At 39.6% G+C, this 27,337-nt stretch overlaps 1 protein-coding gene across 10 annotated transcripts; it reads right to left on the bottom strand.

Annotated features, from left to right (window-relative positions):
• Positions 1-22: 22 nt before the first annotated feature.
• On the bottom strand, positions 23-27,183 carry PSEN1 (presenilin 1). Of its 10 annotated transcripts, none has more exons than XM_080344747.1 (12): positions 27,133-27,183; positions 23,502-23,645; positions 21,681-21,719; positions 18,572-18,828; positions 17,174-17,315; positions 13,414-13,481; positions 11,494-11,714; positions 9,162-9,260; positions 7,804-7,890; positions 6,777-6,950; positions 4,491-4,609; positions 23-4,190 (listed from the first exon to the last, which is right to left on the bottom strand). In XM_080344747.1, the coding sequence occupies exons 2-12, from the start codon at positions 23,583-23,585 to the stop codon at positions 4,035-4,037; spliced, it is 1,446 nt and encodes a 481-aa protein (XP_080200873.1). In that variant the 5' UTR covers positions 23,586-23,645; positions 27,133-27,183; the 3' UTR covers positions 23-4,034. The 10 variants fall into 10 exon arrangements, with proteins under 10 accessions (XP_080200873.1, XP_080200872.1, XP_080200874.1 ...); XM_080344746.1 differs by lacking the exon at positions 27,133-27,183 and adding an exon at positions 22,071-22,130 and having other exon boundaries at positions 21,681-21,805; positions 23,502-23,589; XM_080344748.1 differs by lacking the exon at positions 21,681-21,719.
• Positions 27,184-27,337: the final 154 nt, after the last annotated feature.

The following is a 27,337-nucleotide window of genomic DNA, read 5'->3' as shown; positions in this document are numbered from 1 at the left end:
AGGCAAGATAAGTCAGGATCCATGCGAGTTTTATTTTAATAATTAGACAAATACAGGAAAATTTGCAATAACCTATCAAAAAAGTATTTTATCAAGAACTGGAAAGGTGTTTAAAAAAACATTCACATTCAATTCAGATTATGTACAAACCAGTGTTTGTAAAAAAACCAGCAAATGCTTTGAGTGTAAAAGAATTCCATTCTAGTTCATGTTTCAGCATTTCCAATGACCAAGTTACCACCGAGATGCAATCACAGTGCAGACGTGTTCCACAGTCTATTAAATTCATTTCAACAGCATCGTTGCCAAAAGTAATTTTTTTTAAATAAAGCATTTTGAGAAGTTACTTCATACAGTACCATCCACCCAAAAGATACTTCTGCATATTTAATTCTTGACTGCACTAATGGCAGAACAGTTGTCATCTATATGCCCAGAACACATATTATACATATCTACATCTCTATAGGTACAGATATATATCTACATAACCAAGAAGCACCAGTCTCCTATGCCTGAAATAGTCAGAGTCTGCTTTGTACATTGAGATCAGCTGTTTTTAGTGGAGCACAGCCCTTGAATATTTGGCTCGAAGAAGTCATCATCTGCCCAGCCAGAACCACTCGGAATGTGTTGCAGCATCACACGCACACCTTCAAGACTCACCTCACACTGAGGACATTTGAATTTGAGTGCCACCACAGTAGCCATACATGGATATGACAGTATAATACACATTTGCTGTAAGAAGTCTTTTTGCTCTGGATTACGCCTTCCAACACACACACACACACACAAAGGAGAAATGAAAGTGGCTGATTTTCAGGCAAATCTGTAACTCAGTATGTTTTCTCATCTATTTATTTGAAGCTTAGCCAAAGAAGACTAATCATTACTGTAAGCTGAAAGAGAAGAGAGAAAGCTCTCATGATCCCCAGTTTCAAAGTGTGACTCCTGAAGCAGTCACACAAGTTACCAGTCGGTCTGCTTGGGCACAAAAGGGATGAATCAAGCTAGGTGGGTCACACAAGGGTTCTTTCAGAGCTACAGTCTAACATGCTGCCATTAACATTCTAATTTAACAGTAAGAAAAACTCAAAAATGCAGGCTACATCTCAGTAAGTCCTTCAGTCACACCAAGCTAACCAAGCTGAAATGGTTCATGATCTCAAATGAGACTGGTGTTTTAAGACAAAGGAGAGAAAAGTGACACAACCTTCACGCTTACCTAGGAACAACCCAAATGCAAGCAAAACCTGTTCTCAACTGAACCTTATGGACCTAAGTACTGAAATGATCTTTAGCTGCAAGATTTCAGTTAGAACATAAGCTACTGTGACTTGGCATAAAAGGGCAAATCTAAAAAATTTCATCCTGGTTTTTGAAGGGGTACACAGGACTTTGGGTACTTTAACATACACTGGCTGGGGCTTGAACAGCAGATTTTGAATTCGTGTTCAGATTCAAATATATAAACTTGAACAGTTTCTCTGAATATAAATTTTATAGTATCCAACACTGTAACTCCACACTAGCTCATAAATTATCAGTTCAGGGTAGCAGAAGCAGCTCTGGAGAGTGGAAGACTGGCAATGTAGTGTTTGAAGATTCTAAGCTCTTTCTTGGGTTGTACATCTAACACTCATTCAAGTATGTGGAGAGGCTTTTGTGTATTTCTACTGATTCTAAAACAACTCTTAATGGAGCTGGTGCTCCCATGGTGCATACTTAAACCAAAACGAAACAATAAAGATGACTGTTGCATTTATGTAACAACTCTTCCCTGGGAGTCAGCTCAGATAGGCACACAGATGCTAGTGATGCCAACCCTTAGCAAACCTGTTTTATATGATTAAACAATAGTTAGGACACCAAATAAAACACACAAAGGATTTTCTTAGATATAATGCTCAGGAAGGGGACAAGTGACAATAGTATAAAAATAACCAAGGTCTTGTAAAAAAACAAAACCAAAAAACACCAGAAAAGCCAAAACAACCTGTTTTAAGTCAGGTTTCATTGCAGCAAAATACGGAACAGTGACTTAAGCTAGAAAACACAAGCAAGGTTGACTGGAAAAGTCAGTGTAAGCATTTTTGATATGGTTACTTTATTAATGCTATCCACGATGAATCAGCACACAAATGAGATGAATAAAAGTACTTTAGAAGAGCCGAGACAATATACCTTCTGCTGCTAACGCTACAGTTAGCAAGTCATACTGGAAAAGACACAGACATTTCCAAGGACAATCAAAGTAAGCCTTTCTTGGCTTTAAAGCAGATTTACACATCACAGCCTTTCTTCCCTTTTTTGGGCAATGGTTGGTGAGCATCTGTAATGTCTCCGTCCTTTGAATCTACAGGCACTGAAACAAAGCCCCAGACAAAGAGCAAAAGGAGTCTGCCCCAGGAGTTTGACAGTTGTTCTACTTGGCAAGGACTCTAGTATCAAGATGCAAGTAAAATGGAATGCCCATCAGTAGTACCCACTCCCTGTACCTCCCTCTGAAAAAAATTACTTGTACAGAGTAAGAGCCTACGGCAAAAACAACCTCATCTCACACAAGTCTCATTTCCAAGTAATTATTCATAAACGAGGTCTTTCAAATGAAGAAGGAAACAGAGTTTAGCAGTTTTAAGGTTAGAATCAATTATTTTTCTCTTAAGAAGTTCAAAATCTTGTATCTTCTTTGCAGTGATTTTGAGTTGTCTTTCATGCCTCCAATCTTCTGTTCCTCATGGAAGAGGTAATTAAAGTGAAGAGGGCCACAAATTTTGCTCCTGGGTAACATTAAGTTATGTCTCACCTAACTTAAGTATCCTCACCAATAAAGATACTGCATGAAAAAAAAACAAACCTGTCTAATCTGAGGTGTTAGATGGTTGAGTGACCAATACTTCAGGTCAACAGAATTGTAAACCGTATTTTTGAAGAGAAAAATCTCAGTGATGTAGTAGAAGTGCTAATAATAGCACTATGGCCTCTAGATCTGGCAAGCTAAGAGTCCACCTGGGATTGTTGCAAATGTCTACTTATTTCATAAGAACTTCAATAAAAAGAACTTATACCAACAATGCAGTCCATGCTGTTAGTGACTATTCTCAAACGCAGGGTTTGAAATGGTGTTCTAGTAAAATGACTTGCAAGATTACAAAGAGTAAGTCCTGAAATTGCTTTTTAATGTAGTTTATTAACCTTTTAGAATTTAAGATCCAAATTACGACTTTGTGATCCACTAATGCCAAATAATTCAGTCCAGGTCTAAGTAGCTACATAAACCGCAGCAGGTGTACAGAAGGTGCACTCCATGCTTGAGGATACAAAGTATTAAAACTGAGAAGAGGCTCTAGTTCCTGTCTGGGAAAAAAAGAACGCAAAACGTTTAAATTCACTACACCAAGCACACTCAGGCACAGAGGATATGATGTGGTGGAGAACTCCCAGAGTGACAGTACTTTCTCCCTTTGTCGAATTGCTACAAAGTCCTTTCTCGTTACACAAAGCAGAGCCAGGACTCTGTTGTCAAAAAAAATCACTGGCGAAGAAGTCTGAATTGGGTTCTCCCTCTCCAAGCGGTTACAGGGACAAGTTCCATGGGATCTGTCAGCTTCCTCTGTTAACATCAAGGAAGTCCTGAGCACCCTTAATGCTGTGAAAGTAATCAACCTGTGGTAGGAGATCATGTTGCTGGTGGAAGCGTTAGCAATTTTCACACTGGTGGTCCTCACCAGAGATATGTACATCAGATTACCTCTGATATAATAACATCTGGTTTAGACTGGCCATCAGGAAGAAGCCACTTTCAGATAGGAAAATTCATATGGTGCCCAGTGCAGCAGTTGTCTCAGGAAAAACAAAACAACCAAAAAACCCCCAGCCAACCAAACCAAAACATATCAGAGGAGGTTGTGATGATTCAGGCTCGGAATCTTGAATTTTAAACTTCAGTTTCACTTGAGAACTGAGGGAAAAACATTTTTACTCCTCCCAGATTTGCTACAAATATCCATAGAATACCAGCATCAAGTGTGCTAGATATAAAACTGATGGAACGCTAGCTGGTCCATAAAGGGTTGCACCAAGTTGTCTGTAGCAAAGTAAAAAACTAGCCCAAAGGTTATGGAGATTGGAAGAGCTGGTAAGGCCTTCTTAAAGATGGCAAGAAGCAGAAGTGTAAGGCACAGGCCCTGAGGGGAAGAAAACAAACAAACAAACAAAAACACAGGGAGAAATTAGGGAACTCTGACAAGCAAAAGATCACATATATAAACACTAATCCCACAGAAATACGGGGTACAGTGCACGCATTCCTAAACTAAAGGCATAAGGGATGGATTTACAGCCAATGAAAATCACAGCTGAAGCCCTCATCAGTTTTCAGTTGGACCACCAAATAAATTAATTCCAAACAAAAAATGTAGCAGTTACAACTTTGTCCCTGATGAACAACAGAAACAATGCCTATTATGATATTACATTATACTCACAATTAATATGGCTACAAAACATGCTAAAGTTGTATTCCAGTCCCCGCTTGCTGTTGCAGAGGCTTTGCCAACAAGGACACTGTAGAAGATGAAGTCTCCTAAGCCTAGCTTTACTCCTCCTGCAAAAAGTGAATATATAGCAACAATAAGTATCAGTCTACTAATATTACATATCAGTAATTGTCAGAGAATAATACAGATTTACATTAAGTATCAACAAGACTTTCTAATCAGGACATTTTATTTTCAAAACTGGTACCACTCCTGAATCAGGTGATAAAGAAAAAGATCTTGTGTAACAAGATGGTTTAGGAACATTACACCAATTAATTCATCCTATAATGAGATTTTTTTTTCTGTATTCCTAGTCTCCTGTACATATAAATGCAGTATATACAAACTCAGATATTTGTAACTAGATTTGTTGGGCGAGTGTCCACTTTGGTTGTCATGTCATGTTCAACAAAACATCGAAGTACAATTCCATTAAGCTGGCCAATGGAGGAGAAAAAAAAAGAAGTCGCTTACTTGCAGATGATGTTTTATTTGCCAGTTAGAAACCCATACCCAGCAAAATATAGCATTGTCCTCCCGATTTTCCTACAGAATTCTTGCTAAGGTAGGTCTAAAAAGCAACTTGTGTGTAATCACAGAGCATATCACAGAGGTAAAAAACCAACATATTTAGTCCCAGCTGTGAGGTTTAGGAAAACTCACAAGTTAATGTCTTATTCTTTTAAATAGTAATTACCATGTTAGCAACGTCTCTGGGAGCACGTTATCTCTGAAAACAAACTAACAAAGATTTCCTGATTGCCAGTTCACTTTCTGAGCTTTTAGTCCAAGATACTCAGTCAGAGAGGCCAACATCAGGTCACCAGCTGTTATCATTTGCCCTATCATTTACTTTGTCACTTGAATATAGTCCAGACCAAAACTCACTTCAGAGTTCTAAGAGGAACTCAGAGCATCAAAAGAGATTTTTATACCTGGCTGACTACTGGTGGGGGAAAGAAGGGGGCGATCAAAAAAAGAAAAAAGAAAAAAAGAAGAGAAGAAAAAAGCAAAAAGCCAACTCTACTCTCTTTCAGCAGGTTTCCAATACAAGGCCTAGAACAGTGCATTCAGGAAAAGCTCTTAAGCACTAAAACACCCTTTAGCTGCTGAAACAAAATTTGGGTGCTTGCTTTCAGGATGACAGAACAATAAGCAAAGGCCACTACTAGATAACTCCTTCTGCACAAGCGAACTCTCCAAATTTCTAGTAAGCTGCTCCAAACTTCTAGTAAGCTAATGCTGGCTGACAAGTCTGACTGGATTGCTGCACAGCTGTCATTACTATTTGCTGTAGGAATACAGGAGGGAGAAAATTCTTAGTCTGGCCAGACAAGAATTTTAGTTAACCAGTTAACTAACTAAAATAGTTCAAATCCTACTATTTTTGCATCTTTATGTTATTTTTCTAAGCTCTAGAATGAAAACAGATTTGCAACAGACACTGAATTTGGAATTTTTGGGACAAAATAAATTCCAAAATTGTTCTTAAAGTACAAGTGTCTGTATTTTTAAACAGAGGAGCAACTGAGAATCAGAGAAAGCAGTTGCACCTGCTAAATATGGCAGCATCACATGGGGAGAGCTGTTTATTAGACAGGCAGACCCCAATTTATTTAGAGCTTTGCAAATCTAATGCCAGCTTAAATTCCAACTGGAAATCACGAGTCTGTTAAAACAGATCTGAGTATTGATGTAACATGCTCTCCGAAGATACCACACCTCAGCAAGATGCTAGAGAAAAATAAGCAAGCCCATGGCATTCTGCACTTGTTTCAGTCTCCAATTAGGTTTTAAACATTGCTTTGTGCAGAGTGGATCACAGTAGTTTAATCTTGAGGCAAAAAAAAAGTTAATGACCACATTTACAGGGTCTAAAATCCAAAAGAGGTGATACACAGCAGAACAATGCGTGAGAAAGACAGAAGCTAATGCAAAAGGCTGCATAATGGCCTGAAAGTAGCCTTTTGCTATTGAAGTTTTGAGTTTGTGTATAAAACTGAAGATCAGTTTGGCCAATATCACTCACTGCTCCAGCAAAAAGAAAACCTGCCGAAAAGCAGCTTCAGCTGTTTCTAGGGGACATGTTAGTATTGATCATGGGCAAGAGCAGCTCTTCAGTTTGCTATTAGCTCACAGCATACTACACCTCTGCACTCAGGATGACTAAGACTAGGACTAACTAGCTGCAGATAGTTCCTAAGTCTTTCAGACACAGTATTCCACACTCACGTTCTTCCGGGTCTTCACTGGTTTGAGAGTTACTGGGTAGAGCCTGAACAGCAGCACGTGATTCAGGAGTCGATTCAATGGGTCCTATTCTGTTGTCTCTTTGTTGCTGCCATTCCTGACTAAAGCCACCATCATCTGCTTCAGCATCTTCATTCCGAGTTTGGTTTGCCGGAGCTCAAAAGAAGACAGGCATTTAAGATCTACTTCAAAAATGTGCCTTCAAAAACATGACCATCTCTCCACATGTAAGATCATAGAAGAACAAAATAAAAACAGGTATTCCATAATACTTAGCAACATCTAACGTGAGCACACGCTATTACAAGACATTCTCACTTAGGATTTTAGTACTTATTTAAACAACCAGGAGGCAATGTGCACTCTACAGCCATAGCACCTACGCGTTGCACTCAAGCCCTAGGATTCAGGAGTACTTCGACATAACAGAGTGGAAGTTCTGTGGTGACCTAAATAACAATCACAGTTTAAGGGAATAATTTATCATGTAATACTTCATTAGCTTTTTCAGTCAATATTGACAGCTTAACTTTGCAGTAAAATAAAAAAAATGACTGAAAGTTACATATACATACACCCCTTCAGGCATGTTAAATTCAGAAACCCTGCTCTGCTTTAATAATACATGTAAACAAAAGAAGCCCACGTTTTTAAACACTGGCTGCATAGCCAAGAGGACTAGACACATTTGTGTTTAATACAAACATAAATGAGCTAGTATTATACTATATCATCCCAATTTGACAAGAATTTGATCTCAGTCAATAGTTGTTTACTGAGAGTCACTTCACCACCAACATCCAGGATCTCAGAAAAATGAATGCAAGAACAATAACTGCACAATAAGTGAGCAATTTTTGAAATCCTGACAGATTCATCATTCCTAATTAGGCCTCCATGTTTTCACTCTTCTACAGCAACCAGGCCACTTTAAAAGCTAAAAAAACCAAGTCTCCATAAATGTGTATTCCAAATAAATGACAACTATATAGGCCTGTCAAAGACTCACCTTGTTTATCGTAAGTGGAGTTTTTAGTTGCTTTCCGTTGGGCTTCTGGATCTTCCTCAGCCATATTCACAAGCCATATCATTGTTGCTATTAGGCAAAAAAAAAAAAAAAAAAGGCATAGCTAATAATATCCTCAGATGTCTGCAGTTCTGAGATAGCACTGGCATCAATCCAGGCTTTTTCTCCCCTGCTCCCTGAACTATCTTTCGCAACAGGCAATTTTACCCTCATTAAAGCACAGTAATATCTGGAACACCGTCAGTACCAGTTACAACATGTGTTTACAGATTTTGGTGAACAAAAGTTTTATTCTTATTAGATCATGAAAAATATGGCAACAGCTGTTGCCAGAGAAGTTCCTACTGCATGTGAGGCCCACTCTGAAAATCCGAATAAAATATTTACTTTTTGCCATCAATCAGTTCTTTTAGCCACAAGTAAAAAAGTCTATTAAGACTGGTACTGAGGTAACTTCAATCAGAGGCAGCATCTGCATCAAAGTCATTTGTTCTCTGCCCCCACTATCACAAAGAATTTCCAATCTGCAGGTAATGAAATGTTGTCATGCTTAAATGGTGCATTTTAATTTGAGCTTGTGGTTTCTCTGCATTAACCTCTCCTCCCACAAAACAGAACAGGCTGCTGCGAGTAGTATCAGTAAAACACAGCAAGAGTGACAGACACAGAAACCCCTCTCCTTTCTCCACTGCGAACTTGTCTCTGAGGTAGCCAGTCAGTCCCACCACACAATTCCTCCTTTTCAGGCATAATGATTTATGGTTAACCAATTTTTTATCCCTACGATTATGATTTGCAACACAGAACCTCAGAAGCAGTGGAATTATGTACCAACTGATACACAGCTCATAACAGCAATTTGCATTCAGTAGGTTATTTTTTGCAAATGCAGGGAGAAACAACCTATCAAAAAAAGACAAGCCCTGTAGAAAATAGCTCTGTAAAAGAATCTCTGCCTCGCAATTTCTCCCTTTCCTTCCAGTAACACACAGGTTATTTAAGCACTGAAAAGCTGATAAGTATTTTCTAAAAACAAGTACTCCTTTTGAATAGGCTTGATTCACAGCCCAAGAACATACTACTTTGGCAAAACCAAGGTGTACTACCATTTTTTTCTGTTCGTATTTTGTAACAAAACATGCTGGTTTTTATCTTGAAAGATCTTAGCCAGATGATGTTCCACATTTTTGAGTCACAGTGAAAGGAAAACTGAGGCCCAAATAAACAGACTAAGAATTCCATCTGACAAGTATCATGTTAAAACAAGACAAAACTGAGAAAAATCACTTCAGCTGAGTGGGTGATCCTAAGTGTGTAAGTATTTAATGAAATATACTTACAGGAGTAAATAAGTGCTGGGAAGAGAGTTTCATTTCTCTCTTGAGCTGTTTCAACCAGCATACGAAGAGGACCCTTAGGACACAGGACAGCAACCAGGTCTGGGAATGAAGAGCAAATAAATCTTACATCACCACAGACATACTTTTAAGAAGGTTTTCCAGTAACACTTGCAGAGACTGGTAATGGGGTAAAATGCTATCCTGAACATAGACTTCTGAGAGAGTCTGTGGCCACAAGCCAGTATCCTACAGAAATACTTTTTAATATTCTCACTTGTACAACCTGCTTTACATTTTACTGTAATGTGCATACAAATTTTAAAAAATGTGGTGTTCCACATTTGCAACTATATGTTCACTTGCAAGTTGAAAGCAAATCATAAAAGCTACTGTTCAACTAACACCTTGGAAATATGCAAGCTTCCGTTCTATTATCAATGCTTTTCTTAACCCAAGTTCAATGCTAAAACAAATTTTAAGACAACAGGTAAGTGAGGCTTAAATAACTTCTATGAATTAGGCACGACTACCAATTTATTCCCACTTAAAGAGGGCGGAAAAAGTGAATGTGCATTTCAGGAGGAAAAAAACCAGCTTTATTAAGCATTGTGGAAAAATGCTGTGTTTGCATAGATTTGAGAAGTGTTCAAAGCATATTTAGCATAGGAAAAAACAGAAGCTTTTTGTTGCTTCCCTAAATTCTTGTTCATGAGACAGTATATGAAACTGGGGGAACAAGTGAAAATTAACTGAAAAGCAATCACTTACAAAATAGGGTGACTGTACAAGTTACTCATACAGATCAAAGAACAGTATTAAGAAAATCTGATCCATCAGATGCTCTATTTGCTTTCTCACTTGAATGTTGATGGTTTGTTAATTGAATTTGCAACTTCACAAACAGCCTCTGCTATTTTTCCCTCATCCCTCATGCATATTTGGACAGAAAACTGTAATGTTTACGTATTAAACTTGCTACTACCTTTTGCAGTTGTCCACTTACTGTATATCTTTAAATTCATTTGAAATAAAATCTGACACCGAAAGGAGCAGGTGACTTGTCAGGAGCTGCATGTTGCACGGAGCAGGCTGTCCGTACCTGAGGGTCACTGTTGGTCCCGCTCAAGTAAAGAATTCTTAGCATGGGGTCACAGGCTTTGAATCTTACCTCCCCTTTACTCAAAACAACCAAGTTATGGCCTTGGAATACGATTTGAAGAGTAATTTTGGTTTGCAATCACAGAATGAAGGCTGAATGCTTGGAATACTCAATTTGTTGCAGTTGTAAAAGGAGTGGAAGTGGGGAGGAGGGATTGGAAGGTTTTTTTAATGTGCCTTATGATCCATGAGCCCACACATGCGGGGTATTTTTCCTCCCTCTGAAGGAAGAGGATACCTGAGGAGCACACTGACCTACTAGAGCTAATCAGATCTGATTAACCCCTGCAACTTCTACAACCGGACAGATTCTCAGTCTTCGTTATTACTTTCAGAGTACACATTCACCACACTTACAGGCTTAAAAAAGAAATAATCAAGTTATGAGCATATCTTCATAGATACACTTAATTATAATGTTTTAATTATGTCTAAGTAACTGGATTTTAGTCTTGCCCGAAAACTAAATTTGTATCTGGGATATAGAGTCATCTTCTTACTAAAAGTATCCAGTGCCCTCTAAAGCTTTTTCAAAAAACTGCATCTCGGTGTGTCTCAGTCATTCTGAAAAAGCGTAATATGCAATAGTTCAAATGAATTTTTATTTAAAAAAATCAAGGAAACAGATCTCACAACTATATTCTTCCAACTGTGAAATGACTTTGAGCAAAGAAAACTGCCTTTAATCCCTCCTTGCTTCCTCGTTATATTATCAGTCATGGATCAGGGTGTTGTTTTTACGTCCAAAAGTCCAAACAATTTGTAGGTTGGGCAGATCTGTACCGATATGGAACTGTACCCAAACAATAAGATCCTAAATTCTGAACATACAATAGTTTCCAAGGTTTCTTGGGGAAAACGAGAAGCCAAAAGCTCTCCAACTTCACAGAAGAGATCAAAATGGCAACATAGGCCTCTTATCTCCTCTTCTGAATTCCTTTAATTCTGCTCCCCAAAGAAACTCCAAAATCCAGTAAACATGAAAGAAGATGGCATCACACAATCACACAAAGCCCTTAGCAGCAGGGGACCAATCTCCATTTAGCTCCTGATCTTACTTCTGAAGTCTGTAATCACCTTATCCACACACTTTTTCTTTTTTTTAGGGTCTGGTCAGGGAACAGAAGAAATTCCCACCATATTACTGGTTAGTATAGCTCAGCCCAGACCTTACCATACACTGAAATGACAGCCAGGATGAGCCACGCAGTCCATTCAGGAAGGTACTTAATGAACACCAAGGCCATGAGAGCACTTATCATAATGAGATATGCCTGCTGGAGCCGAAGTGGACCCTTCCAATGAATACAAATCATTCCCACAACACCGAAGTTCCAGATTATAAGCGCCACTGTAATGTAGTCCATGGCAACGTTATATGTCTTAAAAACCTCACTAAAAAGCGAAAAAGAGGAAAAAAAAAAGGAAAATTATATGGACTGTATTTGCTTAAAACAATGGAAACAAGTTACAGATGCAAGCTTCAGAATATTCTTTCTTTTTTTCAATTTTCATATTCAATGCAGTAGCACAAATGTAAAATTCTATCTCTAATTAGTACTTAATTGTTCTTCACAAAGTGGATAATTTTACCAGTGTCTGTTTCACACCAACTCTTTCACTCTTCTGAAAATTTTCATTAATGTTCTCTTTCTTCTCAAAGCAGAAATTGACAGGAAAGGACACAACTGCAAAACCAGTCATTTTGATTATGCTCATGATTTTTAAAAATCAGAAGAATAAGTAGTTGTGAGGTTATAATGGACCTTTAAAGGCATGCAAACAGATCTTTCTCGCCTTACCTGCCACCTGTGGAATGGAAGGAAACACTTGGCTAGCTTCAAAGTAAGATATGCATGGTTATTTTATTTTATTCTTTACCACAAACACTAAAGTAAAAGCTTTCATTTTGGATGAACCGTGCCACTCTGTAACACCAAACACTAGAAACTAATTAACATCCCCAATAAGTAGCAAACCAAAATAGACAAATGTGTTGTCACCAAGGCACAGGTGATTTGCACTGATCCTGGAAAGAAATGGTTGTGGTGGCTTTTTGCAGATTCCAGTGCTACCAACTCATTGAGCCACCAAGGATCTCATAATTTACATAATTCTTTCCTCCAGGAAACTTGTCTTCCATAGTTGTTAGCTGGCTTTTGAGATGTAGCGTGTTAATAGGATGCCCCTTACTGCCACCACGTATAATCGGTCTACAAACTCACCTCTGGCTCACTGCACCTCTGCAGAAGGAAGCCAGAGCTGCTGGGAGGCAGCAGGAGAGGTGGGGGGAAGCAGAGCATCAGGAAAGCTTCCAGCCCACACGCTCATGGAAGAGTATCAGCTCCAACCCAAACCCAAAGGCAGTGAGCCTGGCAATGTGTCTCCGTCCAGACCACACCACACTGGTGCAACACACATTGCCTTGTATTTCAAAAGTCATTATTAAAAAATCAGGTAAAAATCAGTTACTGAAGGAACAACATTTTCTCTCCCTGGAGATCAAACTAAACACACTTCTTCAAAGAGAAGAATCATCAAGTAGTACAAAAATATACACACTATAATAATTTCATGGCATATCTCTAGTTACAAACCCCAGTCAGGATGCCCGTTTTAGAGAATACCGAGTATTAGGTACAACTTCCTCTGATGTCTGGATTTGACAATTTGAAAAGAATAACACTGAATATACTTTGGTGAGAGAGCAGGTTCTCTCCTGCTGATCCTTTACTGCCACCGCCATGCAAACAGCCTTTGCACGTAGAGCCCGCCACCAAAGCTGTCATGTAAACAACTGCCCTTGAGTAGTATGAGTCAGAAGATACGCTGATGGAATACGCTACCCAAGAGAAGACTGCTTATTCTGGTGATGCATGTGTGATGGACGGCTCCTGTACAATATCAAATGTCCTACAAAATCCTAAATCTCTCTTTTATGTGTACTCTATGAACCTATAAAAAACTAAAAATATATTGCAATAGCTTACTCACTATCATTCTTGTTAAGATTCACGGGCTAGTTCTAAAATAAATACATACAGAAACAAAGTGATATATGAAAAATAGCATATTAATGCTTTAATCCACTTACCCCAGGTAGATAAATGAGAAAAAGAAAAGCAGCAAAAGAGAAGAAATGATAAGCCAGCCATGGATCACCTGGAAAAAAGATATCAAGACAGATTTTTTTTTTTTTTTAGATTTGATATTTAATATCTACTTCAAAATGCTTTTAAGGTTATTTTCCCTTTTGATTAAAGCAAGAAAATTATATTCAGATAACTCTCTATTTGGTTGTTGCTAAATTCATATTTAGTCTATACATGTTATTGTATTTCTGTTTACCCTTATGCATTTTAAGTACTTTGTTTTTTTCAGTAGAGGTTCTATACAATGAAAACTACCATGTGTACATTTTTAGGCCACTCTGATAACAGTGGCATTATAACACAGCAGAAGTATCCAGCCTTAACACAGATGGAAAACATGATTCATTTTTGCGCAATTAAAAAGTCTGCTCTGATTCCGAATCATTTGCAGAATACAGTTATAGAATTAAATGCTGGAATATAGAAAAACTTTCGATGCTTATCTGTTGGAATTCAGAATTAGTATGTTATCAATGAATCACTATACAAGGATTTCTGTGTTCTCTGTCAATCATCTATACACATAATCCCTAATTTTGACATGAGAGCAGAAACACATGCCCAACAATTTAACAAAAACCAGCTCAGGATTGTACTTAGTGGGGACATGCATAGATTTAAACCTGGAAATGACAAGTGCTCAGACTTTGCACTGACAAAGGTGCACCCCACTCTTGTACCTTACTGTGCAAAATTTAAAATTAAGATTGAAGAGCCCTGTAACTCTGGTGATCCCTGAATTGAGAATGAAACATGTATTTATCAAATTGCCAGCACAGAATCATATACATAAAGCCACACCCAACATTGCAAGTAGATAACAAGTCAGAAGCAATGGTCTAGAAATTTAACCAGCATAAGCAGTGGAAGATTAACTGGTTAAATTAGCTATGTATGTACATCAGAACAAAGTACTGCTTAGAAATTGTTTTATCTACTACTCTTCTTCTGAAAGATGTGCAGGAGAATGCATCTTATGTTATATTTTTAAAAATATTTTGCAAAGGTAATTTAAAAGTAAAGCCCATATGCACACAGACTAAAGGGATCACATTCATGTGAGGCAACCAGGACTTTCCAGCAAATTAAGAATCCAGCTGTTACATGTCGTAATTTAGTACCTTTAATCTAATACTAAACTTTTCATAAGCATTTTTTAAATCTCAGTAATTTTTGAAACATCCTTTCTCATCCTTAGCTGTCTGCCTTTTAAAACAAGTTCAAATTTAACCTTCAACCTAACAAAAACTGTCATTTAACTAATGCTAATCTAAGATTTGCTTTTGATATTTGTTAGTGTATTCTCAAAAAGACTTAAGACTTCCCTACATGTAAAAAGTATGGTGCCTGTAGAGATGCTGCAGGAAAACTGTCAAAGTATCTGTCTCAGTCTGTCAACCTGTCACCACTCACAGCAAGTGGGGGGAAGAAGCACCACAACCTACTAAATCCAAGGACTGATAGGTACCTGAAACAGAATCCAACTTCCAAACCACTTGTAAAGCTACCTATATGTATAAGTGGTGACCTAACAGTAACTTTATTTTTCTGCAAAACTAGTTGAAACCATATTAAGAAAATGGCAAAAGAAGCTGTGTCATTTCTCTTGGTTATAACAGGACTTCTTCCTGTCTGTCTTCTATTTGCAGTATAAGCTCTTAAACCTTCTTACCACTTAAGAAAATAATGGGAATGCTAATGTTTCATTCTAGTAAAGAGTAAAATGCCAACAATGTCAAACACCAAGTCCATGGTCCAGCAAATGTTTACAGACATTTTGCAGAAGTCCTGTCAACAGTACCAAAGGAGGTAGTTTCAAGAGTTGACACAAGCTGGCATTTTACACACAGATATTAATTTTCTTCATGGTATGTATCTCATTTGCTACAGCATTTTCCAGATCACCAGTCTCTTCATACAAGTGACTTTTCCAAAGCATTACTTGTTAAGTTTCGGGCAGTGTTTTCCTAGCAGCATACCATGATAGGTTTGTTGCCTTCTAATTAAAGAATTTTCATTCTTCACTTGACAACAGCTTCAACACTAATTAATTGCTGCTACAGAGTCAGTTTTGCCTGCTACAACTTGGACAAAAACTAAGAACTGCAGAATGCAGATAATTAAAATGAGCTACAACAGCCAGATTTTGGTTAGGCAGACTAAAACAAAGAAGAATGCATAGAATAAAATATGTTAAAAAGAAAAACTAGTCAAATAGGATTGCCTTCAAAGATGTTGTTTCTGGCTAGATTTAAGGGCTAGAATCAGGACCATGCTCAACTTATCACATATAGGAGAAACACAGGAAACTAACAGCAGTAAAGCTAAAATAGTATTTTCTTTCTTTGGTGGAGTTTTCAGGTAATAATCTTGTGAATATAAGCAAATTATCACTACCAGTTGGAGGCCTAACATTCCTTCATTGTAAATTCAACTCTCAATAATCTAGACTACATTCTATAGACCTGCATGTAAAATAGAATCCAACGGGCAGGTAATACATTTTACAGCACTCTGGTACAGCAGCATAGAAATACTCTGTCATTCTGAAAATAATTTTAAAATAAGTAATTTTCAAAGAAAAGGAAATTTATGTTGCCTAATCACTCTAATTTTTAGTACAATTATTTTTTGTAAGGAGAACGTGCAGTGTTTTGTAAGCCAAGAGGGAAGCCAGAAATGTGAAAAGCTTGATAAAAAACTAGTTGATGCCTTCAGCACCTGAGGAGAACCACCTGGCTGCCACGGCTGCCAGCTGAAGCACATCAGTTATTTGACTTCATTAGAATTAACAGAATTCAGTTTAAAAAGAAAACTTTGTCAGTTCAGACTTAACACCAGAATGTGATAAAAGAGAAGGTCCATACTTTAAAAAACGTTATTCCAAGCTGTATGCAGATTAAGGTAGAAATCATTTCCCAAGTTGCTCTACAGATACTTTGTAAAGGGGTTTCACCCACAGTCATGCAGACCAAAAGCACCTTCCACTCTTGACACCAAAACAGAGCAAAGCTTTGTGCCACTGCATAGATCCCACAGACAGTTTTACAACTATGAAACACATTCAACGTTCTGGCTTACACTGAGAAGTTTTACTAGGCTAAGCCTTGTCAAATGGGTCATTAAGATCAAAAGACATCCAGGAATTTTCACAAACAGCTCCTCACAGGCAGGTGACATTGCAATTATTTATGCTAAGCCCGGACTTGCCTCGATTACATCATTATTTAAGTCTTTCACAAAAGAGCCTTAGAGTCTCTGTGTTTGCTATAAGGATATTGCCTGGCCAGTACAGAGAGTACACACACACCACGCTGCTGGGAGACTTCTATACTGGGGGCAGGGTGGGGAGTGGGGAGCCCTTGAAAAGCCCCTCAAGTCAATTTCAAATTGTGGGACCAGGTCTCCACTTTGTAGTTCTTGACCACAGAAAGATTTCAGTACATAGTACATTTCACAGGAATAGGAACCAATGCCACTGGAATTCTAACCAAGGAAACAGCCTGAGTTAGCACCTGGCCTTTGCCTCCCCCTTGTGTCAAAGGAACGGAAGCCACAAAATTTAAACAGTGAACTGAATCACCATATCTGCTACTTTCGCTCACTCATCCTTGACAATACTTCATTTTGTTCCATTCTTGATAATCCGTACTGATAAACCAAACTAGCACAATTACTAAAGTCAATTATATTTGTACTCACCTTGTAGCACCTGTATTTGTAAAGCACAACCAGAAGTATGGTCATGACAATGATAACGCTGATCATGATAGCGGCGTTGAGAATTGAATTCAGAGCTCTCTGTCCTACTGTCTCTGTCTCTTCTGTGAAAGGAGTGTAGATGCTAGAACAACAAAGAGCCAACTGAAATGCCACTGAATGCACAGATGTTTCCAATATGCAAGGCCAACATCAAATGAAATTGCAGTAATCTCTCAATTCAGAGCTGTAAAAGCAACAGCCATTTTCTACTTTGACAAAATTCAAAATGCAGCATAGTATCATGTTAGGCAAACTTTAAAAAAAAAATACCCTTCGAAGACTTCCCTTTCCTACATTCTTACATTATTACTATTTTCTACTTTGTAAAACAAACAAAAATGATAACTCCATCTTGTTGGATACGACTTGCATGCTACGGATCATGAGACTATTAGTGCACCCAGATCTTTATGAGCGCAGCATCTACTGGATTTACAATGAAAAGTTCCCCAGTGGTTCCAACAAAACTACTTATGGGTGCAACTCTCTATTTCTTTGAGTAATACAACAACCTGGGGAAAAAATGACTTCATTAGGGGGCACAGGAGATGGCAGAAAACACTATAATCTCCAGAAAAATAATTCTTTAATCAACGACTTTCATAGTGAAAAAAACTTTTGTGTTTTATTGAAATATTTTATGACACGCTTATATTATACAAACATTTCAAAGCCAAGCACACTTCAAATCATTTTGTCTACACGTTTTCACCTTGGAACATTTAGACTGATTTGCTGCAGTGTTCTTCCTTTGTCTTCTTTCTCTCAAATCAGCTTTCACTGAAATGACTTTTTTGGCAATATTAGTATTTTGCCAAAAATTCTATACAGTAAACCTGGCAGGAAAGTTTCTGTAACTGCAACAGAAAAGAACCTCATAAAGCTATCTTCCTCTTGCATTTCCATTTCTTTATCCAACAGCACAGGAAAACTAGAACTTGGCATATATGTTACTTCACTTAAATGAGTAGGTTTTTTCCCCTTTTCCAAAACCTTTGTATTCTAGCAGAGCACAACCAAAATGGCTTTGGCTCAGTGTTGAGTTTATAAATACCAGAGGGCATAACAAAGTATTAAAATGAGGACTAGGATTTGAATCAAGCAGTAACAACCAAAACATTATGTCAACTGGTCACCAGACAGACAATAAATGTCAATGGAACCACAAATACAGAGTCTGGTTTCCAGAAGGAATAAAACAAAACCATCTTAGGGCTAGTGGAGGGGAAAAGGGAAGTGAGAGGGACTTCACTGCTAAAATTAGACTCCTGGAGCAATAGAGATTAAATGAAACTATCTGAGTCCACTGAAAAGACAGGGAAAAAAATTGATACATACAGCTGTCCATCCTTGCGTGTATAAAAGCTGACAGACTTGATGGTTGCAACAACGACTACCATGCAAAGTGTGACAGGTACAAACAACATAATCACATGTTTTGCCCCATATTTCAGTGTCAGCTCCTCATCTTCTTCTTCATCTTGTTCCACCACTTGCTGAATGTTGTTTTGTGGCTGCCCATTGGTCTCAGACTCGGGATTGTCATTTCTTCTGCGCCCACTATTATCATGGCGACGTCTTTCACTGTTGTCATTCTGCAATACATCAAAAAAAAGTTTCCTTGGCAACTATCCACAATCATATTCTTGTACACTAAGCTAAAGATGATTTTGAGGGGGAAAAGTGTAAAGAAGCATTTACTGTCAAGAAAACTTGCCACAGCAAGGACTTAAACAGTAGTAATTAATCGCACTACATAGTCATCAAAAGAATGGGAGCACAGGGTTGTGTTAGAAGCATTAATATTAAAAGCAGCAGCAGCTGAAAGTAGGGCTGGTTACATCTAACAGCCTATGTCACCCTTCCTTGAAGGAGAACTTAAGAAACTGAATAAAGACATCTTTTTCCCTTGATCCAAACTACAGTTGATATAAGGGTGCATGACAGTAGATTACTCAAAGTTTGACAAGAATTAACTATACCTGTTAGAAACAGACATTTATGAACCTAACTCCACAGAAGTCCCAATAAAATTTCTACTTTCCTTGCCATGCTACTCCTACTATAGTACACTAACTAGAACAGATAGCAAAATGGAGTTTCACAAGGTATTGTGTTCCCACTTACGTAATGAGAAGAATGACACAGAAATGGCGATCAAACTCAGGTAATTCTCAGTCTTTGTACTGAGATCTGATCTCAGAGTTTTAACATGATAAACCAAATGTGCAGATTCTTTCCCTCCTTTCCTAAGGATACTACTGTTACATCCCTTCACTGACATTGAAGAAAGTCCACCACCCTTGTCAACAAATACAAAAGAGCCTCCTCGCCTTCCTGGTACTGCTACATGAAACATCAAGGGTGTAACTCAAACACAAGGACAGAAGTAAACTTTCAATGGAATTAAGATTAACCACAAGCAAAACCACAAATCAGGACCACCACCTACAAGTAAATAATCAGGCCTGCACTTCTTCTGTCACAAACCTTTTGTCCCCTCTTCAAGAAGCCCCGTCAGCCAGGGACGTTCAGTATTCTATATGTTGTGTGCACAAACAGAGAACACAAGAGGAGAGCGAGCTACATTTCACCTGGTCTGGACTACAAAGAAACAAAACCATTTTATGTTTATCAGTCACCTTAAACAAGCCCTAAAATGCAACCATTTATACAGCTTACTCTTTTTCCTACTGTACTACCACATCTGAAGTCAATGCTGTGCTGTTCCCATTCCCTCCACTCAAGAGATTTAATGTGAGATATTTTTCTTTGTTACAAAATGAATCTCATTTCTTCAGAATTACTTCCTTTACAAACAGTTCATTTTGAGCAAGTGCATGGAAGTAGCTTTAGATTAAAATGTACAACAAACTGAAGCAAGATACCTTTTGCAATACCTTTAAAATATCACTCAGCTTTAGCAATATTGCTCTAGACATAACATAGGGCATTCAAAATAACCTAATGTACTCCTGCTTAAGTACTTTTATGCAGGTATTTTTTTTCCTGAAACATGCAATGTTAGTCTCATTACCTGTTATTAGTAGCATTTCCAAACCTAACTGCTGACTTGTATCTCATTAACGTACTGTAGTTTTTTGATAAATCAACAGTAATTTTGGAAATTCTTTATACAGAATTTTCCCAGCCCCACCCTCAGAAAGAAAAGGTGTTAAGTACACACTCAGGAACTCATAGTGGGGTTTTTAAAAGCGCTTAAGTGATTAAGGAGTACAAGTCCCTGGACTTCGAACTGCAAATACTGACGCTGTAAAAACCTTCGCTGAAGCTTTACAACTTCCCCAACTAACGAAAAATTCACTTTTACAAAACATTACAAGTTAACAATACACACCAAACACTCTGTGTATTTACTTCTTTTCTGTGGTATCGTCAGGATCAAGTTAAGCTGAGTTTCAGGAAGTGTCCTCTAAGAAAATCTGCTTTATTTTGTGAAAAGGAAGCTGAATATAAGGTGAGGAAAAAAAATCAAAAATTATCTTAATTAAGCAATTAAAACTATCAGGCAACCAGATTCTTAGAATTAAGGTTTTAACCTTAATTTGAATTTCGTATCATTAACTTAAAGTATGTCCTGAAAAAGACTTAGGTTTTAATATTATTTCTTACTAAATGAAAGATTCATTATAAATCACTTGACATTTTGTGTTAAGTCCTCACACACAATTATTGAAAGTCAGAGAGAAACAAGAATAGGGGAGAATGCAAATAAAGAGATCATGTTTAATTGTTCTGAAACGCTGGCTGCAACTGAACCTCTTTCTGTACAGATTATAGTTCAAATAGAACATTTTTTTCATTTTGATAGTCAAAATACTCCGTTTCTCTCAGTCTATAACAACAGAACAATAAGCTTACCTGTATAAATAAGCTGCCTAAGATGACTGTAAGTAACACTACATTGGAGATGACCAGAGCCTTGGAACACTTCACAAGTAAAGCAGACCCAGTATTTAGATTTCTGCACACTTACAGAACATGTTGCTCCTTCTCTGCTGTCACAGCAGTCCTGCATGAAGGAGCACTTACCCCTACGTTAGGCATAGAAATATAAAAAGTAAAATAAAAATCTACAGCTTTGCAAAGTAAACACAAAAGCAGCCAAAGGAAAAGCCTGATTAACTACTAGCACACCACTACGACAAACTGCATAATCAAACATAACGATAAAAGTTGAAGAAATTAGACCCGTACGTGCCATTTTATTTCTTCCACTAGTTAGGAACAGAGTCACAAAATGCCTTTACATATTAAAACACAGTGCATGAAAACCAGATCAGCACCAAAAGAGCTGTAAGAATTATTCTCTCATTCGCTGTCAAAACTAGGAAAAAGCTGGTTTTTTTCAGGCTCCTAAAGTGTAGCTAAATGTGACATGCGCGTGCCCCACTGCTTAAAAGAACAAAGTGCACTCATATCCTACCTGATCGGTATTAAACAGAGCAGAGGCCATGGACTCTTGCTGAAGTGGAAGCAAAGGAACAGACTCTTCACTTTCCTCAGACATAGTTAAAAGTGAAAATTCTGAAGCTAAAAAGTCAGTAACACCTGTTGTAACACCGTAAGCAAACGTAAGTTACGAACTACGCGCTTTCAGGTGAATAAACAATAGCAAAAGCAAATGATACGGGGTTTTTTCCTATCAGGAAAATAGTTAATAGCAAACCCAGAGCAATGCCCCTGAACCAATAGGTAAAAACTAGCATATTTGATAAGAAGTTTTTATTAATTAAATCCAGATTTATACATCGGGACAGACCCCCTTGCCTGCAAGTGGGCACAGACTTAATTAGCTCTCACACACACCACTTACGGTTAAAGGTCATTAGACAGTGACAGCTATTGAAGAGCAGGTTGAATTCTTAGTGCGTGACTGGAAGAAGAGATTATAGTACTTAGTGATTTCACACACTGTTAGCCACAGCAGCTACATACACTTGTACTTATGTACAAAAACAAAGTGGATGTGCGTGGAGGAGCAAAATCATTACAACTAAGTATTGAAACTGCACCTAAAGTTACAGGTAAACACAGCAAGAAAAAGCACAAGTAGCAGTTATTAATCAGTACAGGCTGTCAGTGAGAACAGAACCATTCGCCTGCCATTGCTGGGAAGAAGCATCACCAAGCCACCTGTAAGGATGGTGAGCCCACAGCTTAGCACTGAGCTCTGCCTTTTTAATTGGGCAGAAGTGTTCAATAAAGGTTAATCTCTCACCTGTCCAAGACGAAAAAAAGCTTTTTCATTCCCTCTGAAGCAAAAGCACAAAGGATGCAGTAGGGAAGTTTCCACTTTTCTATTTTTATTAACAGCTTCTATAATCAGTAAGGTCTTAAGTCATACTGACTTCTTAATTTACAGATAAATTTTTAAATGTTTTATATTTTTACTGATATAGCAGGACGCAATATAAAGGAGATAAAGGCAAGTACTTTTCAAAATTCTACTTAAACTGCAGGATTGCATAGAAGAGTTAGAGCAGATATCAAAATATTCTCTTGAATTACGAACATAAATATGGCTACAAGTGAGGCCCAGCCTCATGAGAACATTTCTGTGTCACAAGGATACCCGATACAGGAGCTGTAGCAGGAACAAAGAACCGAGCGTGACAAATGCAACAGCCTGAGCACCACACCCAAGCAGATCATCTAAACTTGGTTTTACCAAAACACACGCAGCACAATGAGTACAGTTTTAGCAACAATAATGCGCTTATGTCTTTCAAAGCAACCATATAAAACTTTATGGTTTGAGTTCCCCCGCCCCCCTCAAACCTCAAGATCTCTGAGAGCACCTTGACAATTATTCACAAGTAAGACACACCAGTGCTGCTCTTCCTGCAGAGGAGTCCCCCCCGCAATTGCAACAACAAAACCCAGGCTTCAAGCTCTAACTAAACTAAAATTAACTCTGCATCTGAGAAACGTGTGAATCAAGCAGACCACAGCCAGGCTAGACCAAGAGAGCTCACTAAATCCCCTTAAAGGTCAATGTTTGACACAGGAGCATCACACCGCATCTTCTGGATTTTTTTAAGGGCTTGGTCACTCCAACACCACTTTAAACTGAGGGAAGTGTTATCTGTATATGAGTTTAGAACATCAGATATTTTACAGACTATTTCTTTCGGCACTGCTTATTACCCCAACAGTCCAGACAGAGCTGAACTTTGTTTTCATCCACACTCATTATTCATCATGTTTTAACTGCTACCACGTAATAAAATTGTTTGTTACATACGGTGTTGCTGAGGTGGTTATCAGGGAAGTTTTCCGTCAGCTGCCCATGCTGAAACTGGGGTAAATGTGCAGACAGTTCTGTCATTGGCGTTGTCCTCTGAAAATCACTTATTTCTACGCAAAAAGGAGCTTTCCTCTTGAGACGCTGAAAGGAAAAAGATGTGTAAAAAGGCTTTGCTCTTACATGACCAGGTTCTCCATCATCTACCTACCCCATTTTTTAAGAGTTCACACAAACCAAAACCAACCATTTTCTACCTATACCATGATACCAAATTGTATCACATCTTTACTAAGGGTCATAATAGGGATTTTCCAGCATAAAAATAAGACTGTCGAGGTGTTATCAAATTAGTTCATCAGCCACGGAAGTAAGCCAACAACAAATTAATCATTCAAAACAGTTCTCCACTCCTTCTTGTGCAATACATGAGAAAGACCGCACACTTGCTCAGAGCACAACTTGTATGCTTTTAACTCAGCAGAGTACAATTGCCCTAAGTTGTTCATTTTTGGACTGCTGATAAGCTCAAGGGGCATCTTCAAGCCAGGATGATTGAGTTACACTTCATCATTTAAAATCTGGATATATCTGTAATACTGCAATGCCCTAAGAGCGACCTAGAGCCACACTAACCAGTATTTCAGCCAAGCCTCAAGAAGTAATGTGCATTCATTTCCCTGAGTTGTAGGTTTTATGTATCAGCTAAACGTACATAAATATTTCTAACAGCTTTGTACATTCTTCTCTTAAAAAGTCACATGCTAACATTTTCCCACGCAAACATGACTAAACCATGTGCTTCATAACAAAGGAGAATAAAGCAATATAGGCAAAAAAGGAAGAAGGGTGACATAACTACACAAGTTCCAGAAAATAACACAATTTTAAGAAACAATGGGTAGGTCTAGATAAATCACTGGCTTGGTTACACAAAACATAGGGAAGTGAGTAAAGCACTGCCTCGAGGGTGGAGTGCCAGTCCCTACTTCCATCCTAAGTGGCTCCTGCTCCTACCTTGTGCCAACTCCAGCACTCACCAGTCCTCCTTACGGTCACTTTTACTCACTAAAATGGAAGCAAACAAATCCAGGAAAAGAAAACAAGAATATTTTTCTGCCTTTTTAGTATACTCAACTGAAGTATGGAGGGATCTTGGAAAAACTCATACAAAGGAAGACATCACAAAGCAAGGCTTTTCACTTTTGGCAGCAGCAAGCCACAAGTGCTGCAAGACAGGTTCTTACTTAAAGAAGGAGTTAAGCCTATTTTCATACATGCTAAGATCCAGAAGCTGTTCCTCTACTTACAAATAAATATCTTACAAGACTAGTATATAGTGCTTACTAACTTCAGCAAGCAAGTAGCTTACACTAAAGAGCCATTAGGAGACAACACCAATTTAACAAGTCTAGTGAGAGTATACAAATTGTGTGGAAAAAGAAAGACAATGTAGTACTCACTAGAATGACTCTTTTCCATGTTTCTAATTAAAAACAGAGCACATATAATTTAAAATATAATGAAATGTAAGATTGAATAAAATATAAACAGGCATTGTATTGCTTTTAAAGGTCTTGCTCTAACCCTTTGGTTGGGCTACAGAATACAATGTTGTTTTAAGGCTGCTATTGGTAAAATATTCTCAGTGACAGGGCCACCACAGAGGAAAAAATTGGGTATTTTTATCCAAATGTGAAGAATTAGAGTGAAATTTTTCATATAGCAGCATGTTAAAATTCTAATGAAATTACAGGGAAAACACATACCAACTCACAAAATCCTATTTAAAGACTGGTAAAAAAACCACAGCAAGCTCATGGGGAATGACCTGTTAGAAAGCAGTGTAGGGGAAAGGGACCTGGGGGTCCTGGTGGACAGCAGGATGACCATGAGCCAGCACTGGGCCCTTGTGGCCAGGAAGGTCAATGGCATCCTGGGGTGTATTAGAAGGGGGGTGGTTAGTAGGTCGAGAGAGGTTCTCCTTCCCCTCTACTCTGCCCTGGTGAGACCACATCTGGAATATTGTGTCCAGTTCTGGGCCCCTCAGTTCCAGAAGGACAGGAGAGAGTCCAGCGTAGGGCAACAAAGATGATGGAGTGGAGCGTCTCCCTTATGAGGAAAGGCTGAGGGAGCTGGGTCTCTTTAGCTTGGAGGAGACTGAGGGGTGACCTTATTAATGTTTATAAATATGTAAAGGGTGAGGGTCATGAGGATGGAGCCAGGCTCTTCTCGGTGACAACCAATGATAAGACAAGGGGAAATGGGTACAAACTGGAACACAAGAGGTTCCACTTAAATTTGAGAAGAAACTTCTTCTCAGTGAGGGTGACAGAACACTGGAACAGGCTGCCCGGGGGGTTGTGGAGTCTCCTACTCTGAAGACATTCAAAACGTGCCTGGACACATTCCTGTGTAACCTCATCTAGGTGTTCCTGTTCTGGCAGGAGGATTGGACTAGATGATCTTTCGAGGTCCCTTCCAATCCCTAATGTTCTGTGATTCTGTGAAACAAAACAACAGCTACTGAAGAGCAGAGAGAAACAAAAGACAGGGAGGAGTAACTGACAGAAGAGCTGCACCAAAGATTGAATGACAGTGTCTAACAGGCCTTAAAACTTCTGATTTGTCAAAATAAGCCCTTTTGAAAACTCAAGAGTTCAGAAAACAGATTCAGGACATCTTCCCAAACAGTTTTAATGTCTAGTTTTAAATAAACAAACACCCCCAAGTTTGAAATTTAACGATGAATGAATGAAATCTAGAAATGAACTGTGCCTAAACAGACACAATCTCTTTTACCTGAAAACAGACTCACCAAAACATTTTTTCTAATGATGCTGTTAACATTAAAGCAACCTGCCTAAAGAGTCCTTCCTCACTTTCTTTGGCTTTCTTTAGTAAGAACAAGAGGAGTTACACCTGTAGTTTTCATGCATCTATATTTAGCAACCTAGTAGGTAGAGATAACATGCAAGTGAGCTTCATGTTTCTCTCAACTTCGAAGAGGAGCAAACACCGCTCAGCGCCAGCACAGCCGCTGGGCCCGGCTGTCTCTCCGGCGAGCAGAAGCGGCCTCTGCGTTCCCGGCCCGCCCAGAGCCGGCGGAGCTCGCCCTCCGCCCCGCCCGAGCAGCCCGGCCCCGGCTGGGGTCCCGGTACTCCCCGGCGGCAGGTGAGCCCGCGCGGGATCCCACGCGAGGCAAGCGACCCCGCCGCCGTCCGCCAGAAAGGCCGTGAGGGCGGGGAGGCCCCCATGGTGGGGTGCGTGAGGGAGGGTGCGGCCCCCGCCCGGCGTCACCGGCTCCCCGGTCCCGGGGCAGCCTGACCGACCGCAGCCCCACTCGTGTCCACCCCGCCCACCCCAGCCCCGCCCGCCCGGGAGAGCGGCCAGGGACCACACCCGGCCCGCGGGCGTGCGGCGCAGGGCTCGCACAAACACCGGACTAGGCCTGCTCCGCACGGCCCCGCCGCCGCCCGGCCTGCGGGGCGCCCCCGGCCCAGCTCCGGGAGGCGCAGCGCGCCCGCCCCCCACGCTGCCCAGGCCGGCCGGGCCCGCCGAGCAACGGGCACCCGCGCCCCGCCGGAGATCGCGGCGGCACCGGCCCCCGCGCGGCCACTGACAGACCGACCTGCACGGGTCCCTCCCGCGGGCTCCGCCGCCGGCTCCTCGCCGCCCCGCAGCCCGGCCCCGCTCGCTTCCGGCCCGCGCCCCGCCCTCCGCCGCGACCTCACTTCCGACGGCGGCGGCCGGGAAACGCTGAGGAGGGGGCGCCGGTAGAGCCGCCAGGCCCTCGGGGGGCGGCTGAGGGGCCTCTCGAGTCCAGGAAGCAGATC

This window comes from Nesoenas mayeri, assembly GCF_963082525.1.
Source record: "Nesoenas mayeri genome assembly, chromosome: 5".
Lineage (NCBI taxonomy): Eukaryota > Metazoa > Chordata > Aves > Columbiformes > Columbidae > Nesoenas > Nesoenas mayeri.
Note: the sequence above shows the minus strand (reverse complement) of the source record. Positions and strands in the feature narration are given on the sequence as shown.